The following is a 17,005-nucleotide window of genomic DNA, read 5'->3' as shown; positions in this document are numbered from 1 at the left end:
AACGGAGTGCACCGACGCTGGGAGAAGTGCCTTCTTGTGGATAATTAACAGCCAAAGTCTTTGGTCAGTGGGAGGGTGGGGTGCAGGGGAGAAGTTTGAGGGAAAGGATAGAATGAGGGCTCTTGAGGCTTGGATGTGAACCAAGTCGGTCTCCATTGGACAAACACTGACGGAGCTCTGAGCCACGTGCCAAGAACAGGGGAGGACACAGAGGGGGTCCGAGTGCCCAGCAATCAGCCCATCGTGGTGGACAAAGCCCTTTCCTTTCCAGTACAGAACCTGGATGCTCCGCTGTGCCAAGTGCCTGAGAGGTCATACGTACTCATCTTAGGAAAACTGGGCAATACAAAGAATTTCTTCCTCCAGTGGACCTGTTTAATGTTTCATCGCACATAAAAAGTAACTAATCTTCCCTAAGTATTTTTCACTCGATGCTCTAGTTTTGACTCCATATAGACCATTAATATTTAACAGACAAGCCCGGACGGTGTGGCTAAGTGGTTGACCATCGGTTACCGGCTTGATCCCAGTGGGGGGCGGGGGGGCCGTGCAGGAGGCAGCTGATCAATGATTCTCTCTCATCATTGATGTTTCTATCTCCCGCTCTCCCTTCCTCTCTGAAATCAATAAAAATATACTTAAAAATATTTAATAGACAAATGACAAAACAGAGACAGCATTTTCCAGGGATCATATCCTTATTCTCAGAAGTCAACAGCTGTCCAAAGCTCCTCATTTATGAAAATGTAAGGGGGAGTCTGGGATGCTGGAATGTTTGAATTAGTCTTACTCTCAAATTAAAACACCCAACCACAGTAAGATATGTTTGTGTCATCTTTACAAGACACTATTTGTGGAATCCTTCCATTTGTGACAATGAATTTGTCAAACAAGACAACAATAAAGCAATCACCTTATTTTTTTGTGTGGGGGGGGGCTAAAACAATTATAGTTGTGAATTTTATATTCCCATATCTTATTTCTTAAACTTCCTCTAGCCAAATACAAATGTTTATCACTAGATAGAACACCTTAAAAAACCCTGCCTTAATATGGAAAGTTGGATTTCTTTAAGGTATCACATTTTACTATAAAGCCACACTAAAATGGTTAAATTTAAAATATTCTGCTCCATCTCCCCTAGCTATGGTTAGACAACACCGTTTATTCTCTCCCAGTCCTGGGCAATATCGTTTAATTTAACAAAAAGATTTTTATGAGCATTTAGGAAAAATTTCCAGTTTACCATGATTAGGTAACGAGTATGTTATCTTCATGATCTGCTTTATCACAGTCACAAACCTTAAATTCCCCCTTTTCAAGTCATGTTGGGACAATTGTGTGAAAGTCAAAGGACCTTTTATTGAGAGCACACAGCACAGAAGTCTGGACTGACACTTCTAATATTTTTAACAACGCAGAGCTTCACTCAGCATATGAAAAACAACTGGATTAACCAAAAGCGTAAAGAAAACATAATCTTTGACCCATCTGTGCAGATGACATCAGTATACAGACTTAGACAGCAAACAAGACAGAGCCATTCAGCACGACTGGGAGACCTTTTCGGGATTTGGAGTTCTCTTGCCTGCTTGTTGGCAATGCTATTTGGGATCCATTTCTGAATAGTCGTAACACCAGAATGAGGCAGAAGTTCCCGTCTCCTTAGCGTGGCCCTGCAAACACAGCCTGCCATTTGGTCGCTGTCACATGAGCCCTGGGACGTTTGAATTGCACCACTGTAGTTATGCTTTATTATATTTCAAATGCCTGCCTCCAGCATACCTGACACACTCTTGGAACTCAGCACAGCTCCAGCTGCCAGAGGAAATACCAGCAGCTCCGACTGGGCAGCGCGGATTACTCCACTGACACACCGCCAGGCCACTTCGGACCCCAGCTCCGCAGCCGACCCAGCTGCCTAGCGGATCCAGTGCGTCTGCCCGAGGCGGCCCACCCCCACCGATTTCCTGATACGCATAAGGATCTCGCTTGGTTTTTCCAGGGGAAAAACAACACCCCCACCTCCACAAAAAGCACCTCTCATAAAACCTTCTCTAGAATTAATCAGACGGAGGCATCACAGGGAGAAAACAACACGCCCCAAACCCCAAACACTGCAGAAGCCTTACATGTCAGAGGGAGACAGGCCACCGCCGTGACAGTGAGGAACTTTACCCGGCGGATGGGATCCTAAATGACCGCGTTCCTCACTGAGCCGGTGTATTTAATTGTCTTCCTGTTAATACCTCCCCTCCCCCCGCCCCCTCCCCTTCGCCCCTCACCTGCCAGCCGTCTGTCTCGGGTGTTTTTCCAAATAACATCCAGGGCTCTGGCCGTGGAGTCTCGGATGTGATCACTAAAGGACCTCCGGAGAGGGGCTCTCAGGGGCCGCGCCATCACGTGGGCCTCGGGGTCCCCCATCCCCGCGAAGGACTTCAGGGCTGCTGCCCTGGCGCCGCGACCATTCTGCTCGGCTCCCGCTCCTCCAGCTGCAGGCGCCCTCCCGGGGCTGCGGGCTGCGGCTCTGCCAGGCGGCCGGGGCCGGGACGGGGACGGGCGGCCGCGAGCCCCGCGCCTGCAGGAGCCGGGCAATGCGGCTCGCGCTGCGGCCCGGAGTGCGCCGACTGCAGGCGGCCTCCTGGAGCGCAGCCAGGCTCGGCGCGCGGCTGCCACATCTGGAAAGGCTTACGCTGAGCCGGCGACACCCGCGCGCAGCTCTGGGGCTGCCTCCGTGGCTCTCCGGTGATGCTGGCTTCCTGTGTAATCGAGTAACTTGACTTGGTCCCTGCCTGGCTGTTCGAATATTAAACCCCATCTCTCCGTTCCTGGCAACCCACAGAAGCTTGCATTTTGAAGGAAAGGCAGGGCAGGAGGCAAAAAAATAAAACAATGAGGGAGGTTGTGGAGAGATGGCAGGTGGGGTGCTCTTTGACTTTGGAGGTTAATTCTCACTCACATGCGCGGCATTTGACTACCTCCTTTGTGTTTTATTAACTCGTGGTCTAGAGGAGGATGTTGATGGGACAGGAAACAACCTTGAGTGCGGCTGTGGGAAGGAAGCTATGGCTGTCACTAGCATCCTGCAGGCCAGTCTGGAGTCTCTCTCCAGCGGTTCTCAACCTGTGGGTCGGGACCACTTTGGGGGTCGAACGACCCTTTCACAGGGGTCCCCTAAGACGATCGGAAAACACATCTATAATTACATATTGTTTTTGTGATTAATCACTATGCTTTAATGATGTTCAATTTGTAACAATGAAATTGGGGGTCACCACAACATGAGGAACTGTATTAAAGGGTCGCGGCATTAGGAAGGTTGAGAACCACTAGTCGAGGTGGATACCTGAGTTTTAAACGAACGATTAATCAGCTCCTCATATTTCCCCTCTGATCATTCTTCTACTTTCATTCAGTGATTTAACCAATCATTCTTGGTTTTGCCTCTAAATATGGTGCAGATGTCTTCTGGTTTTGCATATCTTTCAGTGTTAAGTAAGCAAACGTCATTATAACGGTACATCAAAAACTCTCCCCAAAACAATAAACAGTGCCGACACTGTGAAACCCAAAGATGGGCCAACAGCTTCTTTTACAAGATATGTTGAGTTTCTAAAATGCCAAATAAATGTAATTATCTGCCAATGAATTTGTCTGATTTTCTGTCTTTCAATGCAGTTTTAATTATCTTCTTTCTCACTTTCCCTTAAATTCCATTTTATAATGTTCAAGGTTGGGCATCAAGTACCTAAGGGCCAGTTCATAATCTTTGTGAAATTAAATAATGTGTAAAAGCACTTTGCAAATTATCAGGTACCAAGCAAATTCTAATTATTATCATAATTATTTTTAAACATGAAACTAATTTCAACCCACATCGATCTCCAGAGTTTCCAAACTTCTACAGCATGCATCCTCTTTCCCATCAACTTTGACAACTTAATTATGCAGAGAATGATAATTAAAATTGCCAGAAGGTGCTCACATTGTGAGTAATACTAGTCTGTACCGTTGCATATTAGTAACCCATGAGTCCTAAATTATGTTGTTTCCAAATTGTTAAAGCTCATGAATATCTGCAACTCAGACTGTGTTTCTTGGTAGATATCTACCCCTTTGCCCTATCGTTGGGCTGGACATAGATCAGGAGGTACAAACTACTGAGATATACAGATCTCTAGGCCCGTGGCAGTCAATTCCAAGGGCAGTTCACCATTAAAAAAAAAAAAAAAAAATCTAGCCTGGCTGGTGTGGCTCTATGGTTGAGCGTCAGCCTATGAACCAGGAAGTCAGGATTCAATTCCCCGGTCAGGACACATGCCTGGGGTTGCAGGCTTGATCCCCAGTAGGGGGCGTGTAGGAGGCAGCTGATTGATGATTCTCTCATCATTGATGTTTCTATCGCTCTTTCCCTCTCCCTTTCTCTCCGAAATCAATAAAAATATATTGTAAAAAAATGTGATCACCTAATATCTGGTTCATTTTTTAAAAAGCGCTCTCTCTCTCTCTCTCTCTCTCTCTCTCTCTCTCTCTCTCTCTCTCGTTTCTCCTTTAAAGAGGATTGAGCTCCTGGAAGCAGGTTGACTCATTTCCTGGTCAGGTGAGACGGAACAGGTCGGGGGAGGCCCCTTTGGCAGAGGAACAGGATCAGGTACACATAGCCGCAAGTACTGAACCGCACACTGTGTTAGGCCTGGGGAAGCTGAAGCTGAAGACATCAACTCTGTCCTTGAGGAGGAGAAATCACATTGACCACAAATAATTTCAAAATAGTGTAATAAGCTCCATGAAGGAAGCATGTTAATGGGCCAACACACAGGAGGGGAAAAAACAAACATAGCCCAGATTCCTAACTTTTCCTAGTCACTAACCTCACCTACATTTCCATTCTAGATCCATGACAATGTTAAGGATACACAATCATTCTTAGCATAAATATCAACAGCTCCTTGTATGAGTCACGAACAATGAGGGACTATAATGGCACGAAGCTTTGTTGTATTTAAACACAGAAAGGAAGGAGGACCAATAAAGGGAAAATAACATTTACTGAGTACCTATGACATACCACAAGCTCTACTAGCACTGTATATTAGACCCCTGTACATGGATAGACTAGTGTATAGAGATCGATCAATACAGGTGTTCTATCTCTTCTTCAGAGATAGGAAGCTAAAGTTTAGAGAGAAGAGACTAGAGAAAGGTCACATAGTAAATGGCAGATCCAAGATACACACCCACTAAAGAGCTGTCTGCATCTTAAACTTATTAAGCAGTAAGAGTTTGGTCAGAAATTAATGATATTGATAATAATGACCCATTAATATTATCTAGGCTCAGTTGATACTAAACTATAGGTCAAAGCTCCTTACTCTTAGCCAATAAAATCACCCAGGATGTGAAAGAAGCCTGAGTCTCAGGTAGGTTTTGGGTGATCCCAGGTATGGAAATCAAAGGGCAATGAGCCAAGAGAACTTGGGTGTAGTCAACACATAGGTTTTAATGATAGGTCACCCAGTCTGGTCTCCAAAGTGTTCCCAAATGACCCTCCTCTTCTGCGACACTTCTTTTCCCAGACAATCCTTCTAGTTCTTTGTGACTCATTCTGGCAGGTATTGGAAAAACCCACTTATTCGAACATCGGTTTCATTGGTGGAATGATCCACAGACCTAACCAATATGAGGTTCCATATGTGTTTTTTTTAAGGAAATATAGCAACATAAACGTAACTTCTTGGCAGACTATTGGAGAGGGAGCAGCACAACCAAATGTCATCAAGCAAGGAAGGCTTTAATTATTGATTTTATCAGAGTCCAACACAGGGCTGGCAACTTTGCCCCTCATCTTTGAAAACTCATTAAATCAAATTTCATTTTGAGGATATGTCAGCTCCCTATGGATGAATTTCAGCCACATGTCATGGCAATAATGTAAAAACCATTTTAATACACAGCCAATTTTAAGTTATTCTTTTTTTTTTTTTGCTTGCTTTCTGTAAATTTATTGGCCACTAGAAATATCCCACACAGAAAAAGTGCTTTTTAGAATCCACTGTGTACAGAATAATTCCTCAAGTTGTATTTCCATAAATTTCAAATAAACCAAGTATTTTCAAACTGTTGCGAGCTGAGAGCAGTATGTGATAATTAGTGTTGTCTCAGCTTGGCAGAGGGGAGAGTGGGAATATGAGAAGTTTGCTGGTTTCTTTCAAGATCCCACTGGGAATTATAAGACAAAATGAGAATAGCCACATAATGCTCTGACAGCTTCTCACTTCCTTGTGTTTGTGATAAAGAGCTCATATTAGCCATTGGTGGGGCTGCTCTCTGACCTGGGAGAGCTTTGCACACCCTTCCAGATCCCTGGAGAGAGAGATTCTTGTCTAGTCAGCTAGAGATTCTGGCTCTACTACGTCCCTAATATTTTCCATCCAAGAAAAACATTTGGCAATATATTATACCTTTTATCTAGTTCTGTCTAACTTATACATGTTGTCTTCTTACTGCAAACAAAAGTTTAATGTTATTGTGTCTCTAGGTCCCATTTGCTTTGATCTAGTGATAGGGACACCTTATTTTCCAAGCTAGTGTATCCTAAGAGTGGTCAGAGGGCCACTCTCATTTGCTGATGCAACTCATTTAAACCTTCTTTGGAGCAATTAGAACAGTTAGGACTACCCAAAGCGCTGATAGTTTCTATAAAAAAACGTGAATGATGATGGGAAAGGGCAAGTTTAGGGAGTCAATGGCATGCTTGCATCTGGGTCTTTAGCAAGGAAGGGAAATGATGGAAACCTCATTTGGCTCAGCCCTGTGAGCAATCCAGAGTCTGCAACAGGACAGGCTTCGTGCATGACAGTGCCTACCCTGGCATAACAAGTCTGCCCAGTAGGCGGTCAGTCCACAAAAACACCATTCTCCGTGATGTAGGTATCCAAAAGCCCATGGCAAAGTGGATGCACAGTGTGAAGCCTCTGTGACGCTGAGGAACAGGTAAATGTTTTCTGTGTATGCAATCGATAATCCTTAGCTTGCAGGTTATGTGCTGCAGGTGACTGTTTCGATTTTGAAATGTGTATTTAACTTTACCACCTTTACCACATTGCTCTGGTACAAGTAGAAATTTTATTTCTTAATCTGTGTCTACATGTGAAACCCTAAGGATTACATTGAATTTGGTTGAGATTCTCCTTCATGGTAAACTGTTAAATGTCCCTAACCGAAGAACTTAGGTAAAAGCTGTTAATACTGTTTGTTAGGTATCTATTGATGCCTGGTAGACCAATAAACCACAGTGATGATATTCTTGAAATCTGTGACCTCTGCCCTGGATAAGATTGCCCTTAGAAGGCAGGAAGAAAAACCTTAGCATCTATGTCTATATTTATGTATATATATATATATATATATATATAGTTCTTTAAATATTTATACTTTGTCTAATGTCTAGTAATTAAAATAAGGAAGTATCATTTACAACATGGTCAAAAATATGAACTACTTAGAGACAGATTTAATGATATGTGTACAAAACTTGTACACTGATTGCCATAAGACTGCCAAGAGAAATGACTAAACCTAAATAAATAGAGATAAACCCTTCTTATGGAGCTGAAGACTCAATATTATCACGATGTCAATTCTTTTCATACTAATCTATAGATTCAATGTAAAACCAGTTGAAATTCAAGTAGGACTTTTTTTTTTTTTGAAAACTGACACATTGATTTTAAAACTTATATGGAAATATAATGTTTATATCTAAATGAACCAGGATGATGTTGAAAAAGAAAAGCAATGTTGATAGATTAATACTACCCGATTTTAAGAGTTACTATGCATGCACAGTAACAAAGACAGGGTGATACTGATATAAGGCTAGACATATAGACCAATGAAGCAAAATGAAGATTCCAGAAGCAGGACCATAGTAACTGCTCAGTTGATTTTTTGTTGAAGATGCCAAGGTAAGTCAATGGGGGAGGATGATCTTTTTTAACAAATGATGCTGGATAATCACATGAAAAAATGAGGCTCAACCCTTACCCTCTACCTCACACATATATTAACAACCCAGCAGAAAAGAATCAATGGGTTTTATGAATAAACATTTCACAGAACATATGGAAGTGATAACATTGGGAAATAGAAGCTCAGTGTTAAAAATTTTGATCTTATTGAAAATTCTCTGAGAAAAGCAAATCCCCAGAACTCTGAATCTCTGAGCATCAGATGTACGTCCTCACAGAGAGGTGGTGGGGAAATCACTGCTTGGAGAATGATCACTGGTTGAGAGTATGGGCATACTGAAATGGCATGCCTAGTGTTGTGTTATTGGATCAAATTATATGAGCGAGAAGGCACTTCAAATACTATCAACAATAAAATATATTTGAATAGTTTCATGAACGACTCATTCTATATACTAGTAGAATAATTATTAGTAGTGCTATTAGTATTGGCATGTTTTTAACCAAAACAAATGAAACATTTTAACAATGGTAAGGTTATTTTTAGATAGCATTATAATATTAGGATATGCTATTTGGAGGGATATATATATATTTGTTTTTAGGGCACCTAATGAAACATTAAAAAATGTTTATTTAAGCAAGTAGGCAATTTTCTAACAGTAGTAAAAGAACATACAATTTTCACAGCCTCTTTCTGATAAAAAATAAGCCCAAAATTTCTTCCTAAAGATTTAACTTGATTTATTTATCTACTAGAAGCCTGAAGCATGAAATTCATGCAAGGGGCTCGGCCCATCACAGCTCCAGCTGCCTCACAGCCCCTCGGACCCACCCACTGGTCGTTTTGGAAGGTTGTCTGGAAGGTCGTTACACCGTCCGGTTTAATTAGCATATTAGCTCTTTATTATATAGGATATTTTTTATATCTCTGTTATATATTTATTTTTGCATGTTTCAAGGTATATGTCATTAGATGCTCAATATATGTTTGGAAAATATTGATACTAAGATTGTAATAAAAGGCTTGAATTGTTAGCAAACATCTTCTTTCATATGTGTTACAGTAGTCCCCATCTACATTCTATTAGCTTAATTACTGCTTATATGGCTTAGAAGTCCATTATTACTAACAATAAGTCATTTTAAAGTCACACATAATTTTAATGACGCTAGCAGTTGCTTCCTGCTAAGCATGCACTTTTAGCAGCCAGTTCATGCCTTGGCTCCCACAGGCATAGCTGCTCAAAAGCTTCCTAAATATCTTAAACAACAAAAAAAGAAAGGATAAAAGTGAAACACTTAATCTTCTGACTAGCATATAAAAAGCTAAAGAAAGACACATCAGGAGAAGAAAGTTAAAAATAAAAGCCTTGAGAAAGGAAAAAAGAAATCTGGGGGGAGAGAGAACATCATGACTCGTTTGCATAAATTAAACCTGCCCGGAGAAGGGACCGTCTGCATATTTCACCTGACAGAGGACATCTGCAGAGGTCATGCGTTGTCCTATCTGAGCGAACAAGGCAGGTGGCGAAGGACAGTGAAGGTTTTTAACAAGTGCTTCTTTGGACAAATTCCATTTTTTAAAAACGTGGAAACACCCTCATTCATGGATGTAAGAAACATGGCATCGTTCAAAGAAACTGCGGCCTGTAACTGCTTCCCTCGTCTTGAATTGCAAACGTGGGCGTTCTGACTCTAGTGTCCCCTCACTCTTTATTGGCTTCGGCTCCTTGGGTGCTCTAACAATTCCGTGTGAGGCCCAGAGGAGTATTTAGAATATTCTTCTATAAAAGTATGTTTTTATTGATTTCGAAGAGGAAGGGAGAGGGAAAGAGATATAGAAGCATCAACGATTAGAGAGAATCATTGACCGGCTGCCTCCTGGACGCCCCACATTGGGGATTGAGCCCGCAAGCTGGTCATGTGCCCTGACTGGGAATTGAACCGTGACCTCCTGGTTCATAGGTCGATGTTCAACCACAAAGCCACACTGGCTGGGCTGTTTTCATTGTATTTTTTAAATGGTATGTGTCTAGGAGAGATTGGGAAAAAAACCGATCACCATAAATAGGTTAGGAAACCCTGCTCTCAGCAGATGTATCAAATATCTGGAGAGAGTGCTTCAGCGGCTGGCACTTTGGTTTCCTCGTGTTTAGATGGAGAGAAAGGTAACACACTGTTTTGTGAAAATTTTAATTAGTCTTTGAATTAAACAATTGCCAGTATTTGCACATTTCTAGCTATTTATTATTTGTGTGGCAGATCAATATAGTATTGTTAATATCTCAAGTTGGAAATTGAAAAAAAATTCTTTAAAGGATATGGGAGTCTTTGAAATTTCATGCAGAATGAGTAGTTCACATCTCGCACCAAGACTCTGCATCATCAATGACACAAACATAAAAAACGAAAACATTAAAAATGAACAAATAAACAAACAAAAGAATGGATGGTGGCAGGAAATATAATTGACAATTTGGTCATAATCATAAAATGTGGTTATCTTAAAGTAAACCTTTCTATGTAGCTAGCTTTTAAGAAATGGTTAGCATTTCTTTGGAGAATGATTTACTCTAAATTCAGTTAGAAAATTGGAAATGCTTAGAAGCAGCTATTTACTTCAGTTCTCTAAATTCATGCTATCTCTTCTCTATGATAATGGTGTCACTTGTTATTTATTATCATGACCAAGGGTTGAATTATAACAAAGCAGAACTCAGTTTTTATCTGTCTGATCAAAAGCGTAACTGAAAATCTTTTTTTGATTGTTTTCTAACCTCATCACTAAATCCCATATGATTTTTACATATTAAAAGTCCTTTGTCAATAGTGATTATGGTTGTCTAATGGGCTTCAGGTATTGTAGGGCTTATTTAAAATAAAAAACAGTTTCTGCCTCTGTTTCCTTTCCTACGTAGATAAAAAGTTAAAAATGAGGCTGTCTAGATCTTTGCAGCTGGGACAATAACCACTGACTAATTTAATATGATTTACTATTCTTAGTAAAAACTATAATCACTCTCCAAGGCCTGTTGGAGTCTGGATGCATCCCATTTTTTTCAAACTTCTCTCCTTCCAAACACAAACTCTGTGCTCCAGCTGGCCGGGCTATACAATTGCATCACTGTGCCTTGTGTATTCCCACTGTGCTAGCTTTGCCAACATCGCTTTCCTTGCCTAGAAAAGGCTCATGCCTTCTTTTCCAGTTTTTCAAGGCTTACTTCCCCCCCAGATCCTTGCTGGACCATTCAGCTCAGGTGACCTCTCTCAATTCAATGTCTAGAATCTTCTTTATCTTTCCACTGAGCTTACCACTTACATTGCTCAGCAGGCTGGAGGCATTCTTAAAGTCTAGAACAAGGAAATCCTGAGACAACTAAACAGAAGAGGCAGAAAAAGGAACACATATCACATCATTTTCCTCAGTTCCTTTCCCCTTTATCACTGCCCCTCAACGTTCTAGTGGAGGGGAGAGGAAGTGGGAGAGAAAGAGGTTAAAGAAGAGAATTGGACGAACTGACATTTGGCTGGACTTAGATGAACCTGGAGTAGGGACAATACATTCCACGGAGGGGGAGCTAAGGATTGTAGCCTTACTAAAGAATGATAACATATTTGTCTGTTTGCAGCAATATATGGTAATAATTTTTCACTGACACTTGGGCTGTTTTTAAGATTACAACATTGAAAACTAGGAATGCTTTTTCCCTAAGTCATTCCATCCTTCTCCCATCTGACTGTCCTAAGTCACCACTGGATGGTGGTTTACTCCTGCACCCCTGAACACCCCCCACCCCACAGAGATCAGGATTCCTGTCATGGGGTGATTGATAATACCTGCTGGGCGATTCCAGCATGAAGGTTATCCCCGAGGTGAGGAGAGGAGGAGTAGGGCTGTACAGGAATTTAAAACAAGAACCTGGTCCAAATAAACATCTGCTTATTGAATGTGAGTGGTGCGACACTGCAGTTCTCATTGCCTGGTCTCTATTCTTTTTCCCCCCCTCTTCCTATCATGTCTGCATATGAAATTATTTCCACTGCTTAAAATGTTGTTGTCGCTAGTTGATTGAATAATGATTGGGTTGGCTAATGAAAATATATGAAAATATATGACATAATAGGGCATCTTTGATTACTTTGCTTGTACAATAAACTTTTAATATGTATGTATCTTTTCTCTTACCTAACTACTAGCTCTCTGAGGGTAGACAGTTTAATAAGTCCAGCACACTATTTGGTAAAAACAGATATTCTGAAATATTTATGGTTATATTTATAACAAACTATGACCTTTCACTAGCCATTCAGAGTCATGGCAATCTTTCTTAAGCCTTGGTATTTTGCTATGCGTTACAAACTTTGACGTACATGTTGAAATGTGCTTGCGAGGAAGAATAAATGGGAAACTCTGATTGACACTGACCAGTGATCCTTAAACTTTAGTGTAGGTAGGAACTCCCTGGGGAGTATGTTATATTTAAGACTCTTAGGCCTACAGATTCTGATTCAGGAGGCCTGGAGGCACCCAGGAATCTGAATTTTTAAACAAACATTCTAGAAAATTATGAGGCACATTTGAACAAACATTGCACTAAAGGGGTGTGACTTTGTTTTCAATTAAAAATGCCATTTTTTTCCAACCCCCACATTTTTGCATGTCCTTTATGTGCAAGACATTCAAAGGTAAACCAGACATGGATTTTATTAAATATTGGGGGGAAATAAGCCTTCATGATCATAATAAAGAGCACAAAGGGATAAAAAGCTCATGAGAAGTTCAAATATATTGAGATTTCTAGGAGGAAGGTCTGATTTCAGACTAGTGGAGATTATGGAAGGCTTCAAAGAGGAGGTGGATGTGAAAATTTCAAGATAGTATGAAAGGACATTTTAGGAAAAGGGAACAGTATCAGCAAAGACACGGAGGTAGGAAGTGCAGGGTGTGGAGAGTGTGGGCATTTCCGTGAGGAGTCTCAGGGCAGTTGGTCATGAGGTGGGCAGCTTGGCTGAAGAGGGTAGGGCTAGAGATTGTGTACACATACTGTTAGTTGGGTGAGACTCCCAAGAGAAAGTGTAAGGACGGACAAGAAAATAAATTCCAAATATCAATGTCATGCAACTTATTTAAGGCTTGAGAAGGGATTCAGTGAGATAAAGGTACAGTAGTAAATATTCTTAATTGTATTAAAATGGTATCAATGAGTACTCTGATACAAATATATAACTTTATTTCTATGTGCTATATGATATTAACTTCCATTATTGGAGACAAAATCATCTTCCAATAAGAGAGTTTACCTAAGGTACTTTAAAAATATAACTCCATAAAATTGATCAGATATTTATATTGTTAATGTTTATATCACTTAGACACTTTAGAGAAATATAGAGTAAGGCTAGAGAATCTCAAAAACATTGTGAAGATTTTCCTTGCTCTTCTTCTTTTTAAAAACAAAACAAAACAAAAACCTGAAACCCCCAAGGGTTAAACAATTTCACGAAAGAAAACAAAAGGGAGGTAAGCTGAAGTCATGGGAAATGGTAAGGAAAGAGCAAGATACTGAAAACCTACCACAGATGGAGCAAAGATTTTCCAGATGTGGAATTCTTTCTATGCACCAGTGCTGTTAGCTTCGCTCACTTAGGTTCTACCAGGAAAAAAACAAAACGCAACCGTGGCTTCCTTTTAACTTTTATCTGTAATCTAACTAAACCTACTTTGCTGAAATGTTATATTTTGTTTCCTTTAGGAAAATGTCTTGCTATCTGTAATTTGCAGTCACTTTTTAAAAGCTGGCTTCCATTCTAGATGGGCGTACTCTTGGAACGCTGGGAGATGCTTGTACGTGTGCCGGAATACCTCCACTTGGAAAGACATTTCTCACGTCTCGTCACAGTCCCCATGTCCACATCACAGAAAGACCAGGATGTGCCCTGCGCGTGAGGACGAAGGGTCGCTGCTCTGTTTATGTTCTGCTGTCACGGACCATCTGGGAAATGGCTCCTGATTAGCTGCAGAACGACGAGTGCCATCTCAGAGTCGGGGTCACAGTTAGGCCTACATGACTGGTTCTTTTTAAATTCGGTACTCAAAAGAATTACGAAATAATGAATGTTTTCATGCATAGCCATAACCCATGGACACAGACAATAGTTCGGTGAAGGCCTAGATGGGAGGGCCGGGGCAGTAGGCGATCAATGGGAGAAAAGAGGGAACATCTGTAATACTTTCAACAATAAAGATAAGAAAATATGAAAACAAAGAAGCCAAGTTAACGTATTACACAAAGATAGAACTAATAAGTAGATTGATTCAGAAAAAAATCAATGGCTGAATAAGAAAAGATAAACGTTCACTGTGATATATATTATGATTAATGTTTTTTAAAGTTTTTACATTAAATATATATTAAATAAGTTTCTTTAATTGTGCTATTTCCATACAATTGAATGTTACTCAGTCTAAAAAATAGTGTTCTATCAAGTCATGAAAAGACATGGAGGAATTTTAATACATATTGCTAAGAGAAAAAAAAAACAGTCTGAAAAGGCTATATGCATATCGATTACAGAATCACACAGAATAGTTTCCCTGCCCTAAAAATCCTCTATGCTCCATTGATTCATGACTCCCTTCCCCCATCTCCTGGCAACCCCTGATCTTACTACTATGCTCATAATTTTGCCTTTAAACAAATGTTATATAGTTTGAACTATACTTTCCACTCCGTTTTTCTGTAAGTGTAAAACTTCTCTAAAAAATAAAGTATTAATTAAATAAACCTTTTTAGATGCACAGCACTGTGCTAAGTAACTTTTAAAAAGATCTTAAGCTCAGCTGGTGTGGCTTAGTGATTGAGCATCGACCTATGAACCAGGAGGTCACAGTTCAATCCCCGTCAGGGCACATGCCAGGGTTGTGGGCTCCATCCCCAGTGAAGTGGCATGCAGGGGACAGACAATCGATGACTCCCTCTCTTCACTGATGTTTCCCTCCCTCTCTCTTCCTCTCTGAAATCAATAAAAAAATATTTTTTAAAAAAATGCTTAAAAGACTATTGGGAATCAAGGTTGAGACAAGTAAAACACTCCATGAATGATGAAAATCCACATATAATAAAGTATGAAAATGACCAGTACAGACTATTGATGCTGTAGTTGTATCAAAGTATGAAATTCATATGAGCAGGAGGTCATAGAAGACTCACGGTGATGGTGAGACCCAAATGAGACCTTGGGGGATGAGGGAAGTGGATTTCTGGAAGGGAAACTGAAGGAGCAAAGATCAAGTTATGCAGGAGCAAATTCAGGAGAAAAGTGAGGTTGCTCCCATGACTACAGAGGGAAGCACATGTTAGAGGAGGCTGGGAAATAAGGTTGAAAAGGAAGGGTAAGGTTAAATTATGGAAAAACTTATTGGTCAGCCTGAGGAGTCTTGGCATTTAACCACTGCGCGCAGCATACAGCATGCATTCTAGACTGGGGGGTTTGTGTTGAATCTTGCGTTGGCCACAGTGTGACTTTGGGTATTTTAGGAAACCTCTCTGAGTCTCAGGTTCCTCATTTCCATAACATAGAAAACGGTAACGCCTACCTTATAGGGTTGCTAGAAGATCAAATGAGTTCATGGCTACAAAGTGCTTAGAAAAGTGCAGGCACAGAGTAAACACTTGCTGTTATTATCCATTCAAACGTCCATTTGACAAACAGTAAGTGAAAAACTTCCTGAGAGGCTGGCATTCCATGGGTGCAGAGAGAATGTCTGCCTTTCAGGAAATCACAGCACAGCAGGGAAAACATTTGGCTAAATATATCCAAGAAGACTTTAAAAGGTGGGTAAGTTCAAGCCCCAGCCAGTTTGGCTCAATGGATAGAGTGTCAGCCTGTAGACCGAAGGGTCCCGGGTTCGATTCCAGTCAAGGGCAATACCTCAGTTTCAGGCTCTTGGTCCTGGTCAGGGGCATGCGGGAGGCAACCAATCGATGTGTCTCTCTAACATCAGTGTTTCTCCCTGTCTCTTCTCCCTTCCACTCTCTCTAAAAATCAATGGGGCAAAAAATAGCCTTGGGTGAGGATTAAAAAACAAAACAAAAAACACACACATTAAAATAAAATCAAGGTGGGTAAGTTCAAGAAGTGATAAACTGTACTGCTATCCTCCATTTATATACTAGTATTTCTTTAAATCCAGAGGAAAGAGTAGATTTAACATTTATATTAAGAAAAAGTTTATAATATTAGCAGTTTGGAGTCACTGGCGTATGTTTTCGGGGACAGAGTCATGGTTAGAAAAATTTAAAAACAAAAAGCAAAACCCCATTGTGGTCAGCAAGTGAGAGCTTTTTGATTTTGCTTAAACATCACTTGTGGAATTCTATGAGATCTTTCCTACCTGATTACAGTAGTCAGGACAAAATAGCTTCTCAAATCCATGACCCACTTTTTTGCACAAGCCTGCACTACAAGACGGTCACCAGCCTTTTCTTGGGCATTAGTTAATTTTTATGGTTGTTAATAACTGTTTTAAACTCCTCACTTTGATATACTATATCTCAAAATCATATATTAATTCTTCAATAGCAATGTTTATGGATCAATCTGAAAAAGACAATGATCTTAGACTCCTGCCTATAAGGAAACAAATAAAGCCCTTCAGACCAGTGGAGGGTCTGATTATGTCATCTTATATCCAGAAAGGTCAGATGTAATGCATTGCTATATATACCTGTCCAAGATAAATGTACCCCTCCAAAGAAATGAAAATCAACGTACTATTATCTTGTCAGTACATATGTTTATATTCATGTTATTAATAAAAGTAACTGAACTACAAACCTCGCTGGGAACTCTATTAAGGTAAATATTTGATGGCATCTAAGAAATGATCAGATATGATTTACAAACTAAATGAAAGTTCTTCTATTATTTTGTAAATACAACTGATAGAAAGGGCCTTTTCACAAATTGTCTTTCTTCTGGGAACATTGAAAATGACAAATTAATTTTTCTATGATTAATAGGTCAATGTC

The 17,005-nt window shown here is 40.3% G+C and overlaps 1 protein-coding gene across 1 annotated transcript in view; it reads right to left on the bottom strand.

The window, feature by feature from the left end:
* Window positions 1–2,588, bottom strand: part of LOC308514809 (rho GTPase-activating protein 7) — a 167,994-nt gene extending 165,406 nt beyond the window's left edge. Inside the window, exon 1 of the mRNA XM_081085124.1 lies at window positions 2,286–2,588. Coding sequence (XP_080941250.1) covers window positions 2,286–2,424 — 139 coding nt within the window. The 5' untranslated portion in view covers window positions 2,425–2,588. The remainder of the gene's footprint in view (window positions 1–2,285) is intronic.
* Window positions 2,589–17,005: the final 14,417 nt, after the last annotated feature.

The sequence above is a fragment of the Myotis nattereri genome, assembly GCF_964212035.1.
Source record: "Myotis nattereri genome assembly, chromosome: 2".
NCBI classification, from domain to species: domain Eukaryota; kingdom Metazoa; phylum Chordata; class Mammalia; order Chiroptera; family Vespertilionidae; genus Myotis; species Myotis nattereri.
The sequence above is the reverse complement of the archived record's forward strand: the minus strand, read 5'-3'. Positions and strand labels throughout refer to the sequence as shown.